The sequence below is a fragment of the Oxyura jamaicensis genome, chromosome 7 (genome assembly GCF_011077185.1).
Source record: "Oxyura jamaicensis isolate SHBP4307 breed ruddy duck chromosome 7, BPBGC_Ojam_1.0, whole genome shotgun sequence".
In the NCBI taxonomy this organism is placed as follows: domain Eukaryota; kingdom Metazoa; phylum Chordata; class Aves; order Anseriformes; family Anatidae; genus Oxyura; species Oxyura jamaicensis.
This window is the reverse complement of record NC_048899.1, coordinates 15,917,404-15,933,664: the sequence shown is the minus strand read 5'-3', so window position 1 is coordinate 15,933,664 and position 16,261 is coordinate 15,917,404. Positions and strand designations below refer to the sequence as shown.

Sequence of the window (16,261 nt, the reverse complement as noted above, 5' to 3'; positions counted from 1 at the left end):
GTGCTTTTATGTGAGAAACAGAATAGTGGTGACTTAACTGCTGTCGTAGAGCTCAGCAGAGCTGACTCTTGGTATGAACTGTCTGAACTGTCTGAATGCCGGTAAGGGTTCAGGAAGATCAGTTCTTGCTTTTCTTCATCTTTCACAGATAGTTTTCCAAGGCAAAATAGCTTATCAAATATGTAAACATCCATTCAGTGAGATGCTGGATTTTAGAGGAAGTTAGAGATCTTGGATGCATTTGACTTTCTGCACGTGTGCCAATTCAGTGAATATAAGCAGATAATCTAATTTCAGCATATCTCATCTCCACTTAAATTTATGTGAGGATGTGTTTGTACACATTGCAGATACATTATTATAATTATATTACAAGTCTTAATCAAAAAAGAAGGCTAACTAAAGTCAGCTCTTATTTAAGAATGTGAAGTGATAGCAAGAAAAAACAACACTGACTTCTCAAACTACTGTTTTTGTACATTTTTTTCATTTCAACTTGTGCTGAATAGGGACAAATTTACATTTAAGATATCGAACAATAACAGAACTGAGGCCCAGCTGTTTCTTTCCTTTTCTGTGCAGAACTCCATGTCTTTGCCTAAAATATGCAATTCCAGGCATATGAAGAATATCCTTCACCATATGATTCCACTTTGTCTCTTTACTCCTAGGTGTAAGAATCACTGTCACTATCAAAATTCTGAAGTCATTGTTCCCTTTTACATGTGTTATGAAGTGTGCTGGCAAGTGAAAAAATACAGTACATGTGTGTGTATTTTCTTTAACTTCTGGCATTCATACCGAATATCCATGCAGTGTAAGGAGTGGGTAGAACAGAATGTGATCTATTAGATTTATCCCTAGGCATACTGATGTAGAATAAAAACTCAGGAAAAAACTACTATCTCTTCCTACCTGTGAATATTCACATACATGTATGAGATCTCTCTATAGTATTAAAAAGAGCCTCAGTCTTTGAAGTAGTTTTATTCAAGAAGATTTAGAGTGTATCTTATGGTCAGTTAGGATAAAAAGTTAGTTTGCAGCTCAGTATATGTAATGAAAAATGTATCTCTATTTGCTCAGATTGATGGAAGCTTATTATGATTTTTTTTTCTATAAAGTTTTTTGATATTGTTGACTATTCTCAATTTTTAAAAAAAATTCAATAGGCTAATCCATGTGCACAGGGCAAATAGGTCTTTTACAGCTATATCAGTGAAACTTCAAAACAGGAAGCTGAGCAGTGTCTACTTGTATCTGTGTACAACTTATCCAAAATATTCTGGGTATCTCAGGAAATGGAATAATCCCATAGGATTTTTTTTATTACTTTTTCAGAAATTGATACAAGTGAATCTTGATTTCCGCAAGTCTTGAGGAAATTAAGTCAATCATTCTTGCTTTAAATAATAATTTTCAGAATATGTTGGAATGTGTAGGCTGGATGACTCCCAAATAAATAGTCTCTCTTTAAAATTCCATTTGATGTTATATTGCTTAGAAGCTTTTCTAATTCTTCAAATACACTTTGGAAGGGAATGAGAAGACTTGCAGGATTTCCTGTGTAAATTTTTATTTTGTAAGACAGTCTTTTCTTTTGATGCCTGTTATTGAGCCCTTGCTGAAGGTGTATGTGTGGTCAAATTATTTGATTGCTGTTTTGATAGAAATATTTCAGCTTTTATGTTAAAACTAGAAATTCAACATACAGGGTAGGGAATAATTACGTTGTTCTACAGAACTGCTTTTTCACTCTCAACAGACACATGCCATCTTCCTATAATAATATCTTTTTTCTTCTAATAAGACTTTTTTTCTTTTTCCAAGCTCTTCTGCAAAAAAGAACAGCATATATGTGTATATGCATATCTATGTGTCTGTATTGTCTGTATTGAGGTTAAAGGGGCTTGGCTTATTCCATTTACAGAGGAGGCTTTTAAACAAGACTAGGAAGTCTGTTATAACTGTCTGTTTATTTATTGTCTCTGGCACTGTAGGGAGCTCACCAGCGGAGTCAGTCGTCACCAAAGGAGAATCCAACCAGAGCGGGGAGTCCTTGGTACCAGAAACAGTTCAGCTGTTGTCTTCATTATCTTCACTTCAGCCCAAGATATTTGCACAACTTCAGGTACAGTCAAGTTGTTTACAGAATGTCAGATGGATGTTCTGTGTTGGAAGTGCTGAAGGCAAGCTGAAAATACCAAGTTTCCTCAACTATTGATCCCAAACGCTGGCTGTGAGGGAATAAGGACTTTGCAATAGCTGTCAACTACTATTTTGGCTTCTCTAACATGTCATGTCTAGTTGTAGTGCAGGGCATCTCACTGCCACTTTGAAGTTATGATGTCAAGAGGCAAAACCACGAAGACGAGAGTAGTGAGCTTCTGCCTCAAATCAAATGCCTACTCATTTTCCAGATATTCCAGTCACTTCATGATGAAAATGCTGCCAAAATGAGGGAGGATAAGTTAGACTTGTTCCTTTTAAATCCTCCTCCAGCCTCATAAGAAAATCTGTTAAAATCCTAAAACTGCTCTCAGCTCAGATGCGTGAACTTCCAGGTTGAAAGGCTGAGGTGTAGGTTAAGAATGCCATGACAAACAAACTGCTTCTAAAGCTCATATCTCTTGAAATCTGGCTCTCTTAACCTTCTTCCCAAAGGTCTTTGAAAAGCTACCTTCATACCTGCTGAACCCCAATGTGTGATCTCTTCCATAGAAATACAGCCTGCAGAAAAATGCTGTTCTACTTGCTGTTTCCTTCTCATGCTGAAGAGAGCTTTGGCTTCACCCAAGTCTCCTTTAAAGCAGTATGCTTAGCTTTTAGTGCCCACCCATCATGGGGATGGGCAGTACTGGGGAATGATTTGGAACTGAATCTCAGTCCAAAATTAGAACTTTATGGTCATAAGTAGTCTTAGAGATGCTGCTGGACACCATTGTTTGACTTTTTTTTCTAATACAAGTTTAGTCCACCGATGCTGAGGCTGACTGTTCAAAAGAGATGACATAGTCAGAAGCTATCCAGTTCCAGCACTGCAAAATGTTTGTCATCAAATGTAAATTACTCCTGCTGTTTATTTGGTTTATTTGTACTTCTGCCTTCTCTTTCACAGGGATTACAGCTGCAGTCAACTTTTACCTCCACAAATGAATCAGCAGCCCTGGTAGCTGTAAATAACCATTCCCCTCCCAGCTCTGCAAGTCTCTTGGATTCCACAGGGAGTGCAATAATGAACCATTCTCTAGTACTTGGTCCGGGGCACAGTCTGCAAGCAGGTGCTGGCCTAGCACAGCATAGTGCTGCTGACACTGCTTATGGGACTCCACCTGGCTCTAATCAGAGTCTGGTCACCATGGGCCAGCTGGTAGCAGTTGAAGGGGTAGATGATTCCAGAAGCCCAGAAGGAGTCCAGCAAATTTTTTTGGGAGATGTACAGGCTCTTCCAGTACGGATTGTGGACAGCCATCCTGCACTTAGTAAGTTTCATTCTTCCCAATAACACACAAATATAGAAAATACAGTGGGTTTTGTTCCATGTGTCTTAGAGCAAAGTAGAGAAATGTGTTGATAATGTGGAGCTTAGCATAGGCTTGTTTCAGTTGACTTTAATTATTTTTTACTGTAAAAATATGTGACTGTTAAAGATGTGTAGGCTTTGCTGTAAAAAAAATGACAGTGGAACTACTTACCACTTCCTTTGAATAAATACCAGCTTATTTAACAAGCACTAATTTTGCCCCCCCAAAAACCCTAGCATTTAGCTAAAATGATCATCTTCAAACATAACATTTTATTAGGAAAAATAAGAATAGAAAATAACCAATATTGAATCTGGTTAGGACTTTTTGGAAAGAAATGTGTTTTTTTTTGTGACTTCTTTATTTGCACCATCCCAGCAGATTACAGATACTTTTTTTTTTTTAGTAAATTTTAACTAGGATCCTGTAGTCATCAATATGCTTTAGGAGTGATCAGCTGGAGTTGTATAATTGCTTGAAATTTCAAACTTGTCTGAAAATACTTCTCTAAAAATGTTTGTTAAACACCTCAAATAATTTTCAGTCAAAATAGAAGGCTCCTTAGACCACTTGTGTTAGATACAGATACAGTCATTGAATGCTCAGATATGGGACCTGGTTAAGAATGAAATGTTACATTCAAAAAGAAAGATTTCTACTCCATGTGAAGAAAACCTATTAGATATGGAGCGTATATATCAGTGTAACATACTGTTTTGACTTTTCAGAGTGTCTGAGATGTTAGCTGTGCAATACTTCACTTTTTTATTTTTATATTACTTTATCTTGTAATCTGTGACTTCTCAGAATATGGCTCCTGAGCAGTTTTGCAGAAAAATATAGGTAAACATATTCTAGATCTGCCTACACCTCTGTAATGCCATAGCTATAATTATCCCCATAAGTCCTGATAACTTTTACAGGTTTGCGAAACTTAATTTGTACTAAATTATGTGAAATAAAGAAAAATGAGATAAAAGAATACATGAACAAGTAAAAAGGAAATAGTAGGGTATGTGAGGAAACCTGCAGAAATAGTAGGGTATGTGAGGAAACCTGCAGAAATTTGGATTTTTTGAAGTAACTTTAGGACATTTTGCTGTGACGTTATTGTCAGAGCTAAATTTAAGAATTTTCTCTTGGTTATATTCAAACGTCTGTGTAGCTTATCTCCTTCCCATAATAGGATGTCTGCTCTTCTGAAAACAGCTATTTTCCTTCTTGCTAAAAGAATTTCAGAAAAGTTATCAAATATACCTCCTTCATTCAGTTGTTTAACCTATTTGTTCAATCAAGATATTGATGCATCTCAAATAATCATTTAAGTGATGAATGTTTTGAGGTGATTTTTTTTAAATAAATGTTAGTTTCTACAAAAAGATGTGTAGCCAGATATAAAATTTAAATTATACAAATGCAGGAACTAAACTCACTGTTCTTTGGGATTTCTGCTCAAGGTCTCAATCTCACCACCCTGGATTCTGAAATAGTGAGAATATTGGTACCATTCCTAAGTTATGTGGAATACTTGCCTATAAAATGTACAGATACTTCCATCCAGTTCCTACTTTCCAGAGCCTAGTTCTTTATGTGGAGAGCAGGAGGACAAAAAACATTCTAGACTGAAGAGGAAGTAATGTTACAGAGATTACTTGGATGAAACGCTTGCCAGTTCAGTCAGTTTATATATGTTTCAAGATACTTTTTCTACTGTGTGTGTACTTGCACATGTGTGCTTGTTTAAAGTTATTTTGTATGTTCTGGATGTTTTCTTAACCAAGTGCTAACTTAAGAATAAGCTATTTCCTGATGAAAATGTATATGCAGTCACTAAGCAGTGGCCAGTCATGCCTGAAGTTTAGGTCATTCTTTAAATCAACATGCTTTAGCATTAAATTGTTAAGCGAAAGCAAATCTATTCCAGCCCCCTCAAAAAAACCAAACAAAAAATCATAAAATGTAGGTTTATTTTTCCATGGGGAAGAAAAAGGACATTTGGGAGGAAAGTAAACATAGCATCATCATTTGGGGGACTGAAAACTTTTAAATATTTGTACTCACATGGGCACTTGCTGTAGTAAATTCATGTAAGTTTGCAATGTCTTACAGCACAGTACATGCTATAACTGACTGTCAAACTAACTAGCACGTAACTTCACAAATGACTTACCTATTAGCTTGAGTTCCTGAACTATTTTTCTCTTAAATGTATGCAGTTTTTTGGGCTGAAGTGTTATCAGTGGAGTTTGAACTTCAGTGTTTGTTTTTGTTCTGTTTTAAGCTGAAGAAAATACAGAGGGTGTTATCTGTGCAAGCCACGTTAAAGAAGAGCCAAGAGAAAAAGCATTATCCATGGAGCCAGATAAAATCAGAGACTGCCACAGATCCTCCTCTATTTAAATCTGTGAAGGCTGTAAAGATTTTTCAAAGCAGAGGATTCTAAGTGTCTTGGAAGGAAAGGCAGGTACTCTAATGCCATTCTTTTAAAATGGTATTGTGACATTCAGACTGGGCATATTATACACTAGTTCTGACAGACAGCTGTTTTGATATACAATTGATGTAACTCACTGCCAATTCCAGGTCATCCAGTTACCATGTGGAACACCAGCTCTCTTTTATTTCATATTTTGAGTAGTTTGGACGCTATCCACATGGCCCATTTTGGTCAGCATTTCTGAAGGTCTTCCATAATTAGTTTAAGAATATGGATTAAAATGCTGGCCTTGCTTTTCTCCTTGAGACCCTTGACTATTACAGCACTATAGAGACCATAAAATCTGCCAGCTTCCAGACCACAGAGTCCAACAGCAAAGTGTATCAATGCATCAATAGTTTTGTGACAAAATGAAGGTCGAAGATGGTACATTTCAAAGTGATGAAGGACACAGATATTTAAGAAAAGCAACTTTGACCTGATCATAATGTTAATGATGTGAAGATCCAAGGAGAGGAGAAAGGTGAGGTTGCCAGGTGAACTTAGCGGTATGATGAAGAAAAGTCTGAATTGTAACAATGAATGTTTTCAACTTTGTTATCTTTAAACTTCTGTTCTAGCTTTATAATGAGATTTGTCAGCACTTGCAGCGGTACTGTAACAACAGTTGGTCATATCATCTAAAAGCAGGAGTCTTGTAGAAAATGATTGATGCTGCAGTTTCAGCTTCTCTACCTTTTGCTTTATTCACTTAAGCTATCAGCTCACATAAATACGACTTGACCTGCTGCCATTCATGATATAAGACTTACAGATACTTTACTAACAGAGAGGCCAAAGAAAACAAAGCAAGTAATAATGTAAATCTAAGCAATAGATGTTGTCACTATTACATTCAGAAAACAATCTTGTCTTTTTCAGTAGCAGCAGTTCTAGCACTGAAGTGGTCTGTGTTACTTAAATAATTACCAGGAATCTTAAAAAAGTTGAATACGGTCAAGAAACAGCTTTTGGCAACACTTAAGTCAAAGCCATAATAAGTGACAAGGACTGAATTTTTGATCCGTGATATACATGCTTTTTCAAAAATAAATAAATAATAATAATAATTGGAATCCATTTAAAGCAATAAAATAAATTAAACTGATGCCAACATAGGTATCAAGTCAAACAATGATACTATTTTTTTCAGATGTTGAATTTTTAGAACAGCATCCATAGTACAGCAATACTAGTGGTTCCTACTAAGTACTTGAGAACTTGGTCATAAAATTTGATATTTTTCTGCATGATGTACAAGAATGCAATTGGAGGATTTTCTCGTTTCCACTCTAAAAATGAAAAAAAGAGGAAAAAGATGGGTTGACTTATCTATAGAGAAAGTGTTAGGGATATTATATGAACTTAAGGATTAACATTTTAAAATGGCTACATTTATTAATATGCATGCAAGATATTCACAAACCTCATTTAAATAGTAACTAATATTAATTTTTATCTTCCTTTTGCATATTTAAAGCTAAAATTTTAAAAAGTCACACTGAAATTGAGTTCCTAATACACTGGGTTCCTAATACATTGAAATTGGGTTCCTAATACCTTTGTAAGCAGCATCTGTTAGGTGGGTGCTTAATCTTACCTTAAAATATATTAGCTTCTGTGAGGTTAACTGTTACTGTTAATGCTATTCATTATTCATATTACTGTTAATGCTGTTCATTTCAAGACTAATGTGTACTGGTTAGCTTAAATCAGAACTTTCCAACAGATCATGCTCTTATTTAATAAGAGCCAGTATATGCAAGTGCATAGAGAATCTTCCGTTCTTTGGAGTCTCTCGCACTTGTTTCTACACTGACTTGTTTTGTGGTGTGATTTACTCGTTTTTGGATAGGTAAATCCCACAAGGCTCACTCTTTTGTATTTTTTTTGTTGTTAATTGTGAAACTCTGTCCAGAATGGATGTTCTCTGCTGCAGTCATAGTTCTGGTGCACACAGGAAACTGTCATTTTTTTATTTTCAAATTTAGTAATTATATACTAGGATGGGTACCTCCTTCTACACTGCTGTATTCAATGATTCCATCACCTTCAGCTTTTCATAAACTAAGGCATTCCAAAATATCATCTTTCTCAATATTATCTTTTTTTTTTTTGAAGAATTGTTCGTCATTTTTCAGAATGCTTATTCTTGAAATAATCTGGCAGCTAATGATGCAATAGATTGTTTCAGTTCTAGTTTTCTTTAAAGAAGACAATAGATTCATAGTTGGTGTAAAAACTTAAGAAAAGAGAAGTTACATTTCCATCAGTTCATCATTCATCATCAGTTCATCATCAGCTCATTAACAGATCTGTTATTTATCAGTCACTGTTCTTCCTACCATTAGCTACAATTTAATCCTGTGATGAGCAATATTTCTGAAGGTACTTCTGGTTTTTGTTTAGTGTTCACAAATGGAGGAAAGCTTTTAGTCTATTTTGAGTTACAGGCAATTAAATTAATGTTGGAATCTAGCCTAATGTGCCTGGTACCCTGAAAACAATTGAATGAAAAGTTGGGATAAATTTGAAGATGATGAAAAGACTTAACTGTTCTTATAATCTGGGGATGAGAGTTGTAGTTCTGTTCATAGAAAAATTTAATTTGAAATGCTTCTTCAGACAATATTGACTTTTTTCCAGCTTCTTTCATTTTCACCAAATTCCAGTTCTTTACGATCTAAATACATATTCCAGTTTATTATTGTGTTGTCTTTTAAGTTAGTGTTATGTTTCCTCTTTGAAGAGTATGTTTACATTTGCTTTGTGCATGTTTCTAGTTGGGACCATTGACTGATCACCCATGTCCAGCATCTATATTCAGATTAACATCTTAGTTCACTAATGTCCACTTAAAGTTTACTAAAAAATGCTCACATATTTTGGGGGAAAAAAATTTACTTGTAAACAGTACCACTTTCAATGCACTTAAATTTGTTTGACTCAAATGCTTAAGGTTGATATTTTTTCCTGAGAAAACTATATAGCTTGGTTCGAAGTAGTTAATTATGACATTGTGTTGGATTTGCAGATGTTTTACTGATGTTTTCTTTGTCGTCTTGTTGTTAAGTTCAAGTGTTCATTTTGCAACCCTAGAAATCCTGAGCTTCCACAGCACTGTAAATGAACAAATTATTTTCCAGTCTATTCTCATTGTTGGTTATCCATACGGGTGATTGGTTGGCTTGACAAGAAAGGCTGTGCTTATGTATGTGCATGCAAAAAAAAAAAAATGCAAAAAATAGAGAAGACAGTAAGGCACACATCTGTAACTCTTATTCAAGGCTAGCAGCCTCTTGGATGAAAATTAGTGGTGTCAATGAGTCCTTTTTGCACTACTCGAAAACCCAAACTTGGTCATGTGGTATGAAGATTGTTGCAGCTTGTACAGAATTTAGAGATGTAAATGTTTGTATATGTATGTGCATATTATATATTTATATAGTAATTTAATGTACAGTACTCCTATTCAAATGTAAACTACTTTCTATTTTAAAGAAATTATCTACGTTGTGGCTATGGGGACTTGTGGGGAGAAACACAAGAGCTACTTGAAAGCAGCAGTTGCTGGGGCAGAGGGAGAACAAGTAGGACAAGTCCAGGGTGTCTAGGTGGAATAAGGTCCTGAAAGTGTGAGAGATGAGTGCCCTGTGGGGAGGGTTGGAGAAGACTGCTGGGGGAGGTCCTAGGCCCCGTAAAGGGGTTGCAAGACCATCACAAAGGCTCAGCACAGTTCTAGTATCAGAGACAGTAGTGGATAGGGTGAGATCATGGTGGAAATTTGCATGTATGGAAGAAAAGGAAAGCCTGTCCTGCCTTCACAACCAACAGAGCCACTTAAGTTTTGGAGAGTACCAAAGGCAACTCAATGTCTTCCACTAGTCCAAGACACCCGTCTTTATCTTCTAATGGCAAGAAGAAGCTCCTCTTTGAGCTGCAACTCAGGAGTGTAGCCTCTCTTTCTTTACATGTTACCAAGGAAAACACCTCCTCTTCTCAACCGAATTAACTTGCTGCTTCAGTCATCCTTCTGACTTCAGCTCTATCTACCTCAAACACACTCAATCTCCAGCCAAGTCTCTTCCATCGAACTTATTACAGCTTCCATGCAAGTCCTTTGCCCTCAGGCCCTCTGATACTTAGTGTTTCACTGTTATAATGTTGAAAGCAGTGAGTTCACTGCCTAAGTAAATATTGGTGAGATTTGCTTCTGTCAGTTTTTCTTTGTCTCCCCTGGATCATAAGTCCATATGTTCCTTTAATTTTTTCTTTGCTTTGTTTGTGACTTGTTGATACATGGATGACCATGAGGGAGCCACATTTCACAGGACAGTTGTTACTTGAGAAAACAAGGGGATTAGGATAATACCTGCCTGCTGTTAGGGCTTTATATTGCCAAACTGACCTCTTTCTTTTCATGCCGCTTGAGTTCCTGATTCCGTTTGTGGATGGTAGCTAGCTGTTAAATTGGCTGTATGTTGGCAAACTTACCTGTTTGAATAGGCTTAAGGGAATAAATTGTATGTTCTAAGATTAGACACAAAGAATATGTTCTGTTAGGGACAGAAAGTGTGGTGTAGCTGAGAATGAAGGTTTGAAAAGCCACCATTCTGCATGGATCTCTGATGAGAAGATCTTCCTTGATCTGCCTTTCCCTTCCAAACAAAGCTTTCTTGGGAATAAACTTTAGAGCCTATCCCATCTGCAACGATGGAATAAGTATGCCTCATTAACGACTGAAAAACATTGTGTAAAACAGGCTGTATTGGTTTTTTAGGTCAGAAGCTATCCAGCAGGTCTATCCAGCAAGCAACAACTAAGGTATGAAATGGGAGTGAGAAAGAGGGAAAGGCAGAAATCCCTTCATGTGAAAGGAAGTGTGGGTGGGTTTGTTTTCTTTTCCAGCGTAAGATCTTACATCTTACTATCTCCTTCCATTTCTAACCAATGTGATAAATGATATGTTTATTTTCTGAAGTGGTTTGATGTGATTTCTGAGAAGTCTTCAGAAGAATGCTTGTAAACACTTGGAAGATTTCTGAGGACAAATACTGCGTGTTCTTGTCCAAAGGGATCTTGAAAAGGACATAAACACCATGAAGAAAGCGTGTAAGGTCTTATTGGAGGACGTGCAGGAATGAAATGAAGAGTAAAGGTTGACAACACAATAAAGCTTGTGTTCTTCAAAAGCAAAAAAAAGATTTTTGACATAGAGTAAAGGTCAATCTCTTCAAGAAGTATTAAAATTGCTATCTCACTTTGCTCTACTTGACGACATACTTAGTGCCTGGACAGATCTCAATGTTATGAGTATCTACCAAAATGTTAATGAATAGTCATCCATGCATTGCTGTCTTTGCATGGTGTATTGAAACTCTAGGCCAGCGGTGCCTCCTGATCTTTGTACTGTGAGTGTTCATTTTCTTAAAGTAAATGTTTTGTAAGGTAAATGTTTTGTAAACGTTTTGCAAGTGGTGTAGTTGTGGTCTAAAGGCCTCTCAGATAAGCACTTTTTAAGTGTAACTTAGTGTGTAATGTCCTAGTTCTGCAAAAATTTCTTACAAAGGAATGTTAGTATATCCTTCTAACATTTAAAAAAAAATGCCTTTTCCAATTTATTTATTTTGCTCTTTGTCCAGGACCACAAATACTCCAACCTCTCCTTTGACACCTACATGATCAGACCCTCAAAGGTCTGTCAATTCTGTTCATCTGTAGGTGGTCTTCCAACACTGTGTCTGCAAATCACGATGTACCACCTCTCCCATAACATGAAGGCAGTTCCTTTTCATTTGCATTATCTGACCTGATCACTTAATAGCATGGCAATGACAACATCTGCAAACCATAGTTTATGAACAGCTGAGTCATGTCAAGCCTAGAGATAGGTAAATTGTAAAACAAATTTTATGTGTGGAATTTGTGTTGGATTAGTGAAACCAATGACATCAAAAATGGTCAGGTCTCAAGAACTGAGGAAGCCTTCCCCTGTGGCTTTGGTCATTCTAATCTGTGCTCTAACTAAGCTACTAATTCATTCTGAGGCTGTGTACATGTGTCCAGCAGTATTTCTTGAACAGAGGAAAAAAAAAAAAAAAAAAAACTTAAAGCTCCCAAGAAGTGTTGGCTGCATTTGTGTTCTTACTCATGGCAGAGTTCCTCATTTTTTCTCCTCAAGGATGGCTTGTGGAATTCTGCTTTCCACCATGAAGATGGAAGTCTTCCTGTATGAAAACTTGATGGACTGAGTGAACTGGCGGCACTTAGAACAGACACCCTCAAGCATGCTGTATTTAAGCTGTGTTAGGAATGGGAGATGGGAGAAGGAATAAGCAACTTAATGGTAAAAGCAGGAATTCTTGCTCCTCAAAGTAACCGACCCCCTTTTTTTTTTTTAAAAAAAAAAAAAAAAAAAAAAAGAAAAATCACCAGTTAGCAGCAGGAGGAAATCTCAATTGCCTTAACCACCCCCACCCCAAAAACAAAAACAAACAAAACATGTAGTTTAACAATGGTTTTGGGAACTGGGGACAAATGCGGCCTAGAAATTCTTTTGTCATAGATCTGAGTGTTCAGTGTTTACTTCCTAAAGAAACTTGGTAAGAATTCGGTTGTACTTAAATGGGGCACTGCTCTTTCAGGGATAAATGTAACAATTTATCAGATATTTCTTTTAAAGTTGAAATGAAATGGAAAGGAGAATTGAGAGTTAATTATGTATGTTCTGTAAAGATGATACTCTTCAGTTTTCTGAAGTGTGCAGGTGCTTCCTCCTTGGCTTCTGCTTTTAGCTCTTGTTTCACTGGGTGTTGGATGTTTCCTTAGGATCACTTACCTCTGAGAGTACTCCAGCTAAAACCAGCAAGAGATCAGAATGGAGAACAGAAGAGGAAGTGAAGTTTGTGTGAAGCTGCTTCCAGGAGATAGAAGGCTATCAAAGTTGCAGCTCAAGTTTGCAATTTCTTCTGGCTGAAGTGGTTCACTTTGAACGGTAAATGTGGGTTGGCATTTGTTGTTGTTTTTCACTATGCAATTTTTTAATAGCTGATTTTGGTGCTATTTATGCTCTGAGCTCACATATAATAAAAGCTAGAATGGTAACAATGTTTATTTGCTTTTATCTTCAGTGTGCTAGTTATCTTCTGAATGCAAAGCGGTATAACAACAGTTCTTGGTTGTTGACAAAGCTGCTACCACACCTGAGGTTTTGTACCTGGAAGGAGATGAAGGTGAGAAACTTCTTAATCTCCTACTGAGAAGAGATCTGTGGAGTGAGGGCATTACCAGTTTTACAACTGGTGGGGTGCATGGTGGTGGGGGAGGTATTGTTTTAATTTGTATTTATTTCTCACTATGCGAATATATTTTAATTGGCAATAAATTAAATTAATTTCCCCTGTTAAGGCTGTTTTGCTTGTGACTGTACTGGTAAGTGATCTCATCTTTATCTGAACTCATGGGTTTTCTCTACTGATTTTCTCCCCGTCCTGTTGAGAAGGTAGAGTTGGGAGAGTGGCTGGGTGGGCCAGTCAGCCCACAACACCTTCTCAGTCATCTGAGTTGCGAACCTCTCACAGTATTTCCTAGCCTAGAAGGTAGTGGACTGTGGTGATACAGGAGGAGGCGATAGTTTGAAATGTATGAATTGATGTCTAAACTGTTTCAGATGGACTGGACTAATCAAAGTGTTTCTTCCTGGCAACTGATTCTCTAGAGTAAATTTGGGCAATTCTTACTTGGTTTACAGGGCTTTTTGGGTAATTCCATAAGTACTTGAATAAAAACTTCAATTTGAACTTGAGTCACAGTGGCAAATACTTCAGATCTCTTTGATCACTGCAAACAAATACTGCCTTGAATCTGTTAAGCAGGGTGCAAAATGGACCAAATTTCTCTTTTTAAAGAGTCATTCTGTGCATAGAAAGGACAATACCCTGATTAAATTGGGATTTGTACCTCTGAATGTGTTCTGGCCTTTCAAGTTCTCATTCACTTTTTCACTGTAGTAAATCTCAGCTGCAAGGTCAATGAACCTCTATAATCCATTACATTTCTTGTAGAGAAGAACATCTACCATATTTCTGTTTTACAGGTTCAAGCATGGAGGAGTTGCTCTGAGGAAAGGATGCTGCAGCAGTACTTTCTACTTCATTTACTTTGCTAGTGTTGCTCTTGCAAGTGATGAGGGTGATAGCAGCATCTTGACAGCATTATATCTAGTTGTGCTTCTGAAGGGGATAAAGTTAGAGGTGAGTACAATTTTTAGTGAAAGTACTGTGAGTCCATGCATGGGAGAAGAAATAAGCAGAGTTTGGGAATGAGATTTAAGTTCCTGTGCTTTTCAGGGAGCATTTTCCTGTTGCAGTGAGAAGGGAACTTCCTTAGAAAGTAAGTTTCTGTTTTGTATGTGGGTTCTTTGTCCACCTACCAAAAATAACCTGTGCTTTCCTCTAAGGGTATCTAGACAGGATACTAGGCAAGATGGCTCGGCTAGGGATGCTATTTGGAATACAAAATTGATGGAATCAACTTCCTAGCATTAACTAAGTCTATTTTTTTTCTTCCTCTTTCTCCACATCTCACCATGAAAAGAAGATTCTCTGTTAAAATGAGCATGGCAAATCATTAGAGCTGTTTGTATGGAGGACACAAAACTATTTGTGGTGGACCAAGAAGACTTCTTAGCTAATAAATTGGAGGAAGAGCTTCAAAAAGGATTGTGCTGTCATTGTAACTTCATCATGTAATTTCTTCCAATGATATCACTCACTTTTGACTATTGTTTTGACTGTTTAGTTATTGTATAATATATTTCATAAATTTTGTTAGCTATGTAAAGGTCGTAGATGAAATGCACATAATGATTCTCTTGTCTCCTGAGGTTCTATCAAAGAGAGAGGAATTCCCCATTTTGCAGTTGTCGGGATCAACCATGAGTACTTAGCCACCAGCTCCTCTTGAAGGACATATGATTGTACATGTTCCCCAACTACCAAAAGTTTTTTTGTGCTGAAATACTCCATTAACTTCTGAACTTGGTTCACACAAAATGAATTTGCTTGCAATGCTATAGTTGGGGTCATGAAAATGTGGCACCTTTCATTTAAAAAACTACTACGAAAACTACCCTACGAAAACTAACCAAATTTATCATCCTCAGAAGCCATAACCTAGGGTTTATCAGTTGCAACAGTAAAACAATCAATGTTTTTGTTGTGAAATTGTTTTTCCTTCTTTTTTTTTTTTTTTCTCCAGCAAGCTCAATCTATGAAAAAATTCTCTACTACTTCTCTTTCAGATATGTGAACTTCTTTGCAAAATGATCTGAGGTATTACTAGTGAGTTTAGCAAACAGCTGCAAAATGGAACAGTTTTGCTGTGGATAGGTGATTCAAAAAATCACAGTCAATCAGCGTAATACTTAGTAAGGTAAGGTCTTTCAGACATTGACCAAAGGCTAATACTTTTGGTGATAATGCATTTATTCTGAGCTTGCAAACAGAAGTAGTGATTATAAGCCGTTGCAGAAAGAACTGGTAAATAAAGTACTTTGTAAAATACCAATCTGTGGTGGGTTTGGTTTCTGTTGGCTTTATCATAATTTACTTAGTATTCAACTCCTTTGTGCACCCTGTGTGGGATCTTTTTTTATCCAATTAATTGTTAACACAGTAAAGCATAATACACAAGTTCTTCGTGGCAAGTTTTATTTCATATATTTGCTAACAGAAATAGTTTCTGTTTAAATACTGACGGTAAGTATCACAAGACACTTGAGAGATACTTCAGATGTTCTAAATTTACTCTTTCATCAGTGTTTTGCTTTTGGAATGGATGAATTCTTGTTTCTTTGACAGCAGTTTTTAGCACAGAAGTGACTGTATTCAAAAGAGTTATGGGGTCCTGACTGCTGCAGAAATGGTTTTGGGTAGGGAAACCAGAACTATATTTAATTTTGAGTGGCCAGAATTTCTGAAGAGATGAGGTACTGGAGTTGCCTCTGGACTCACAAAAACATTTCCTTTTGGGCATAATATTGTAATGATCAGCTAGTTTTCCAGAGTTTTGACTGCCATGCACAATTATAGTATATACAAGTACTCTGAGTCAGGGATGCTTCTTGCTTATTTATGAGATGCCTAAAATTGTGTTCATTCTCTAGTGGCTTGCTAGCTGATGTACCAGCTGGATGATACAAAGAAGAAAGTCCACAATAAATGTTTTGCTTAAACATAGAAACAGATGCAACAGCTCATAT

The 16,261-nt window shown here is 36.6% G+C and overlaps 1 protein-coding gene across 11 annotated transcripts in view; it reads left to right on the top strand.

Moving 5' to 3' along the window:
- CARF (calcium responsive transcription factor) overlaps positions 1–15,567 on the top strand; it is a 39,312-nt gene extending 23,745 nt beyond the window's left edge. For 5 of the 11 annotated variants that reach the window (XM_035331787.1, XM_035331796.1, XM_035331797.1 and 2 more), the window contains 5 exons: positions 2,001–2,131; positions 3,119–3,482; positions 5,806–6,484; positions 12,829–12,994; positions 13,131–15,567. In XM_035331787.1, coding sequence (XP_035187678.1) covers positions 2,001–2,131; positions 3,119–3,482; positions 5,806–5,924 — 614 coding nt within the window. In that variant the 3' untranslated portion in view covers positions 5,925–6,484; positions 12,829–12,994; positions 13,131–15,567. Of the gene's footprint in view, positions 1–2,000; positions 2,132–3,118; positions 3,483–5,805; positions 6,485–12,828; positions 13,005–13,130 lie in introns of all 11 variants that reach the window. The other 6 variants (XM_035331788.1, XM_035331793.1, XM_035331792.1 and 3 more) reach the window with 6 other exon arrangements.
- The last annotated feature ends 694 nt before the right edge of the window (positions 15,568–16,261 follow it).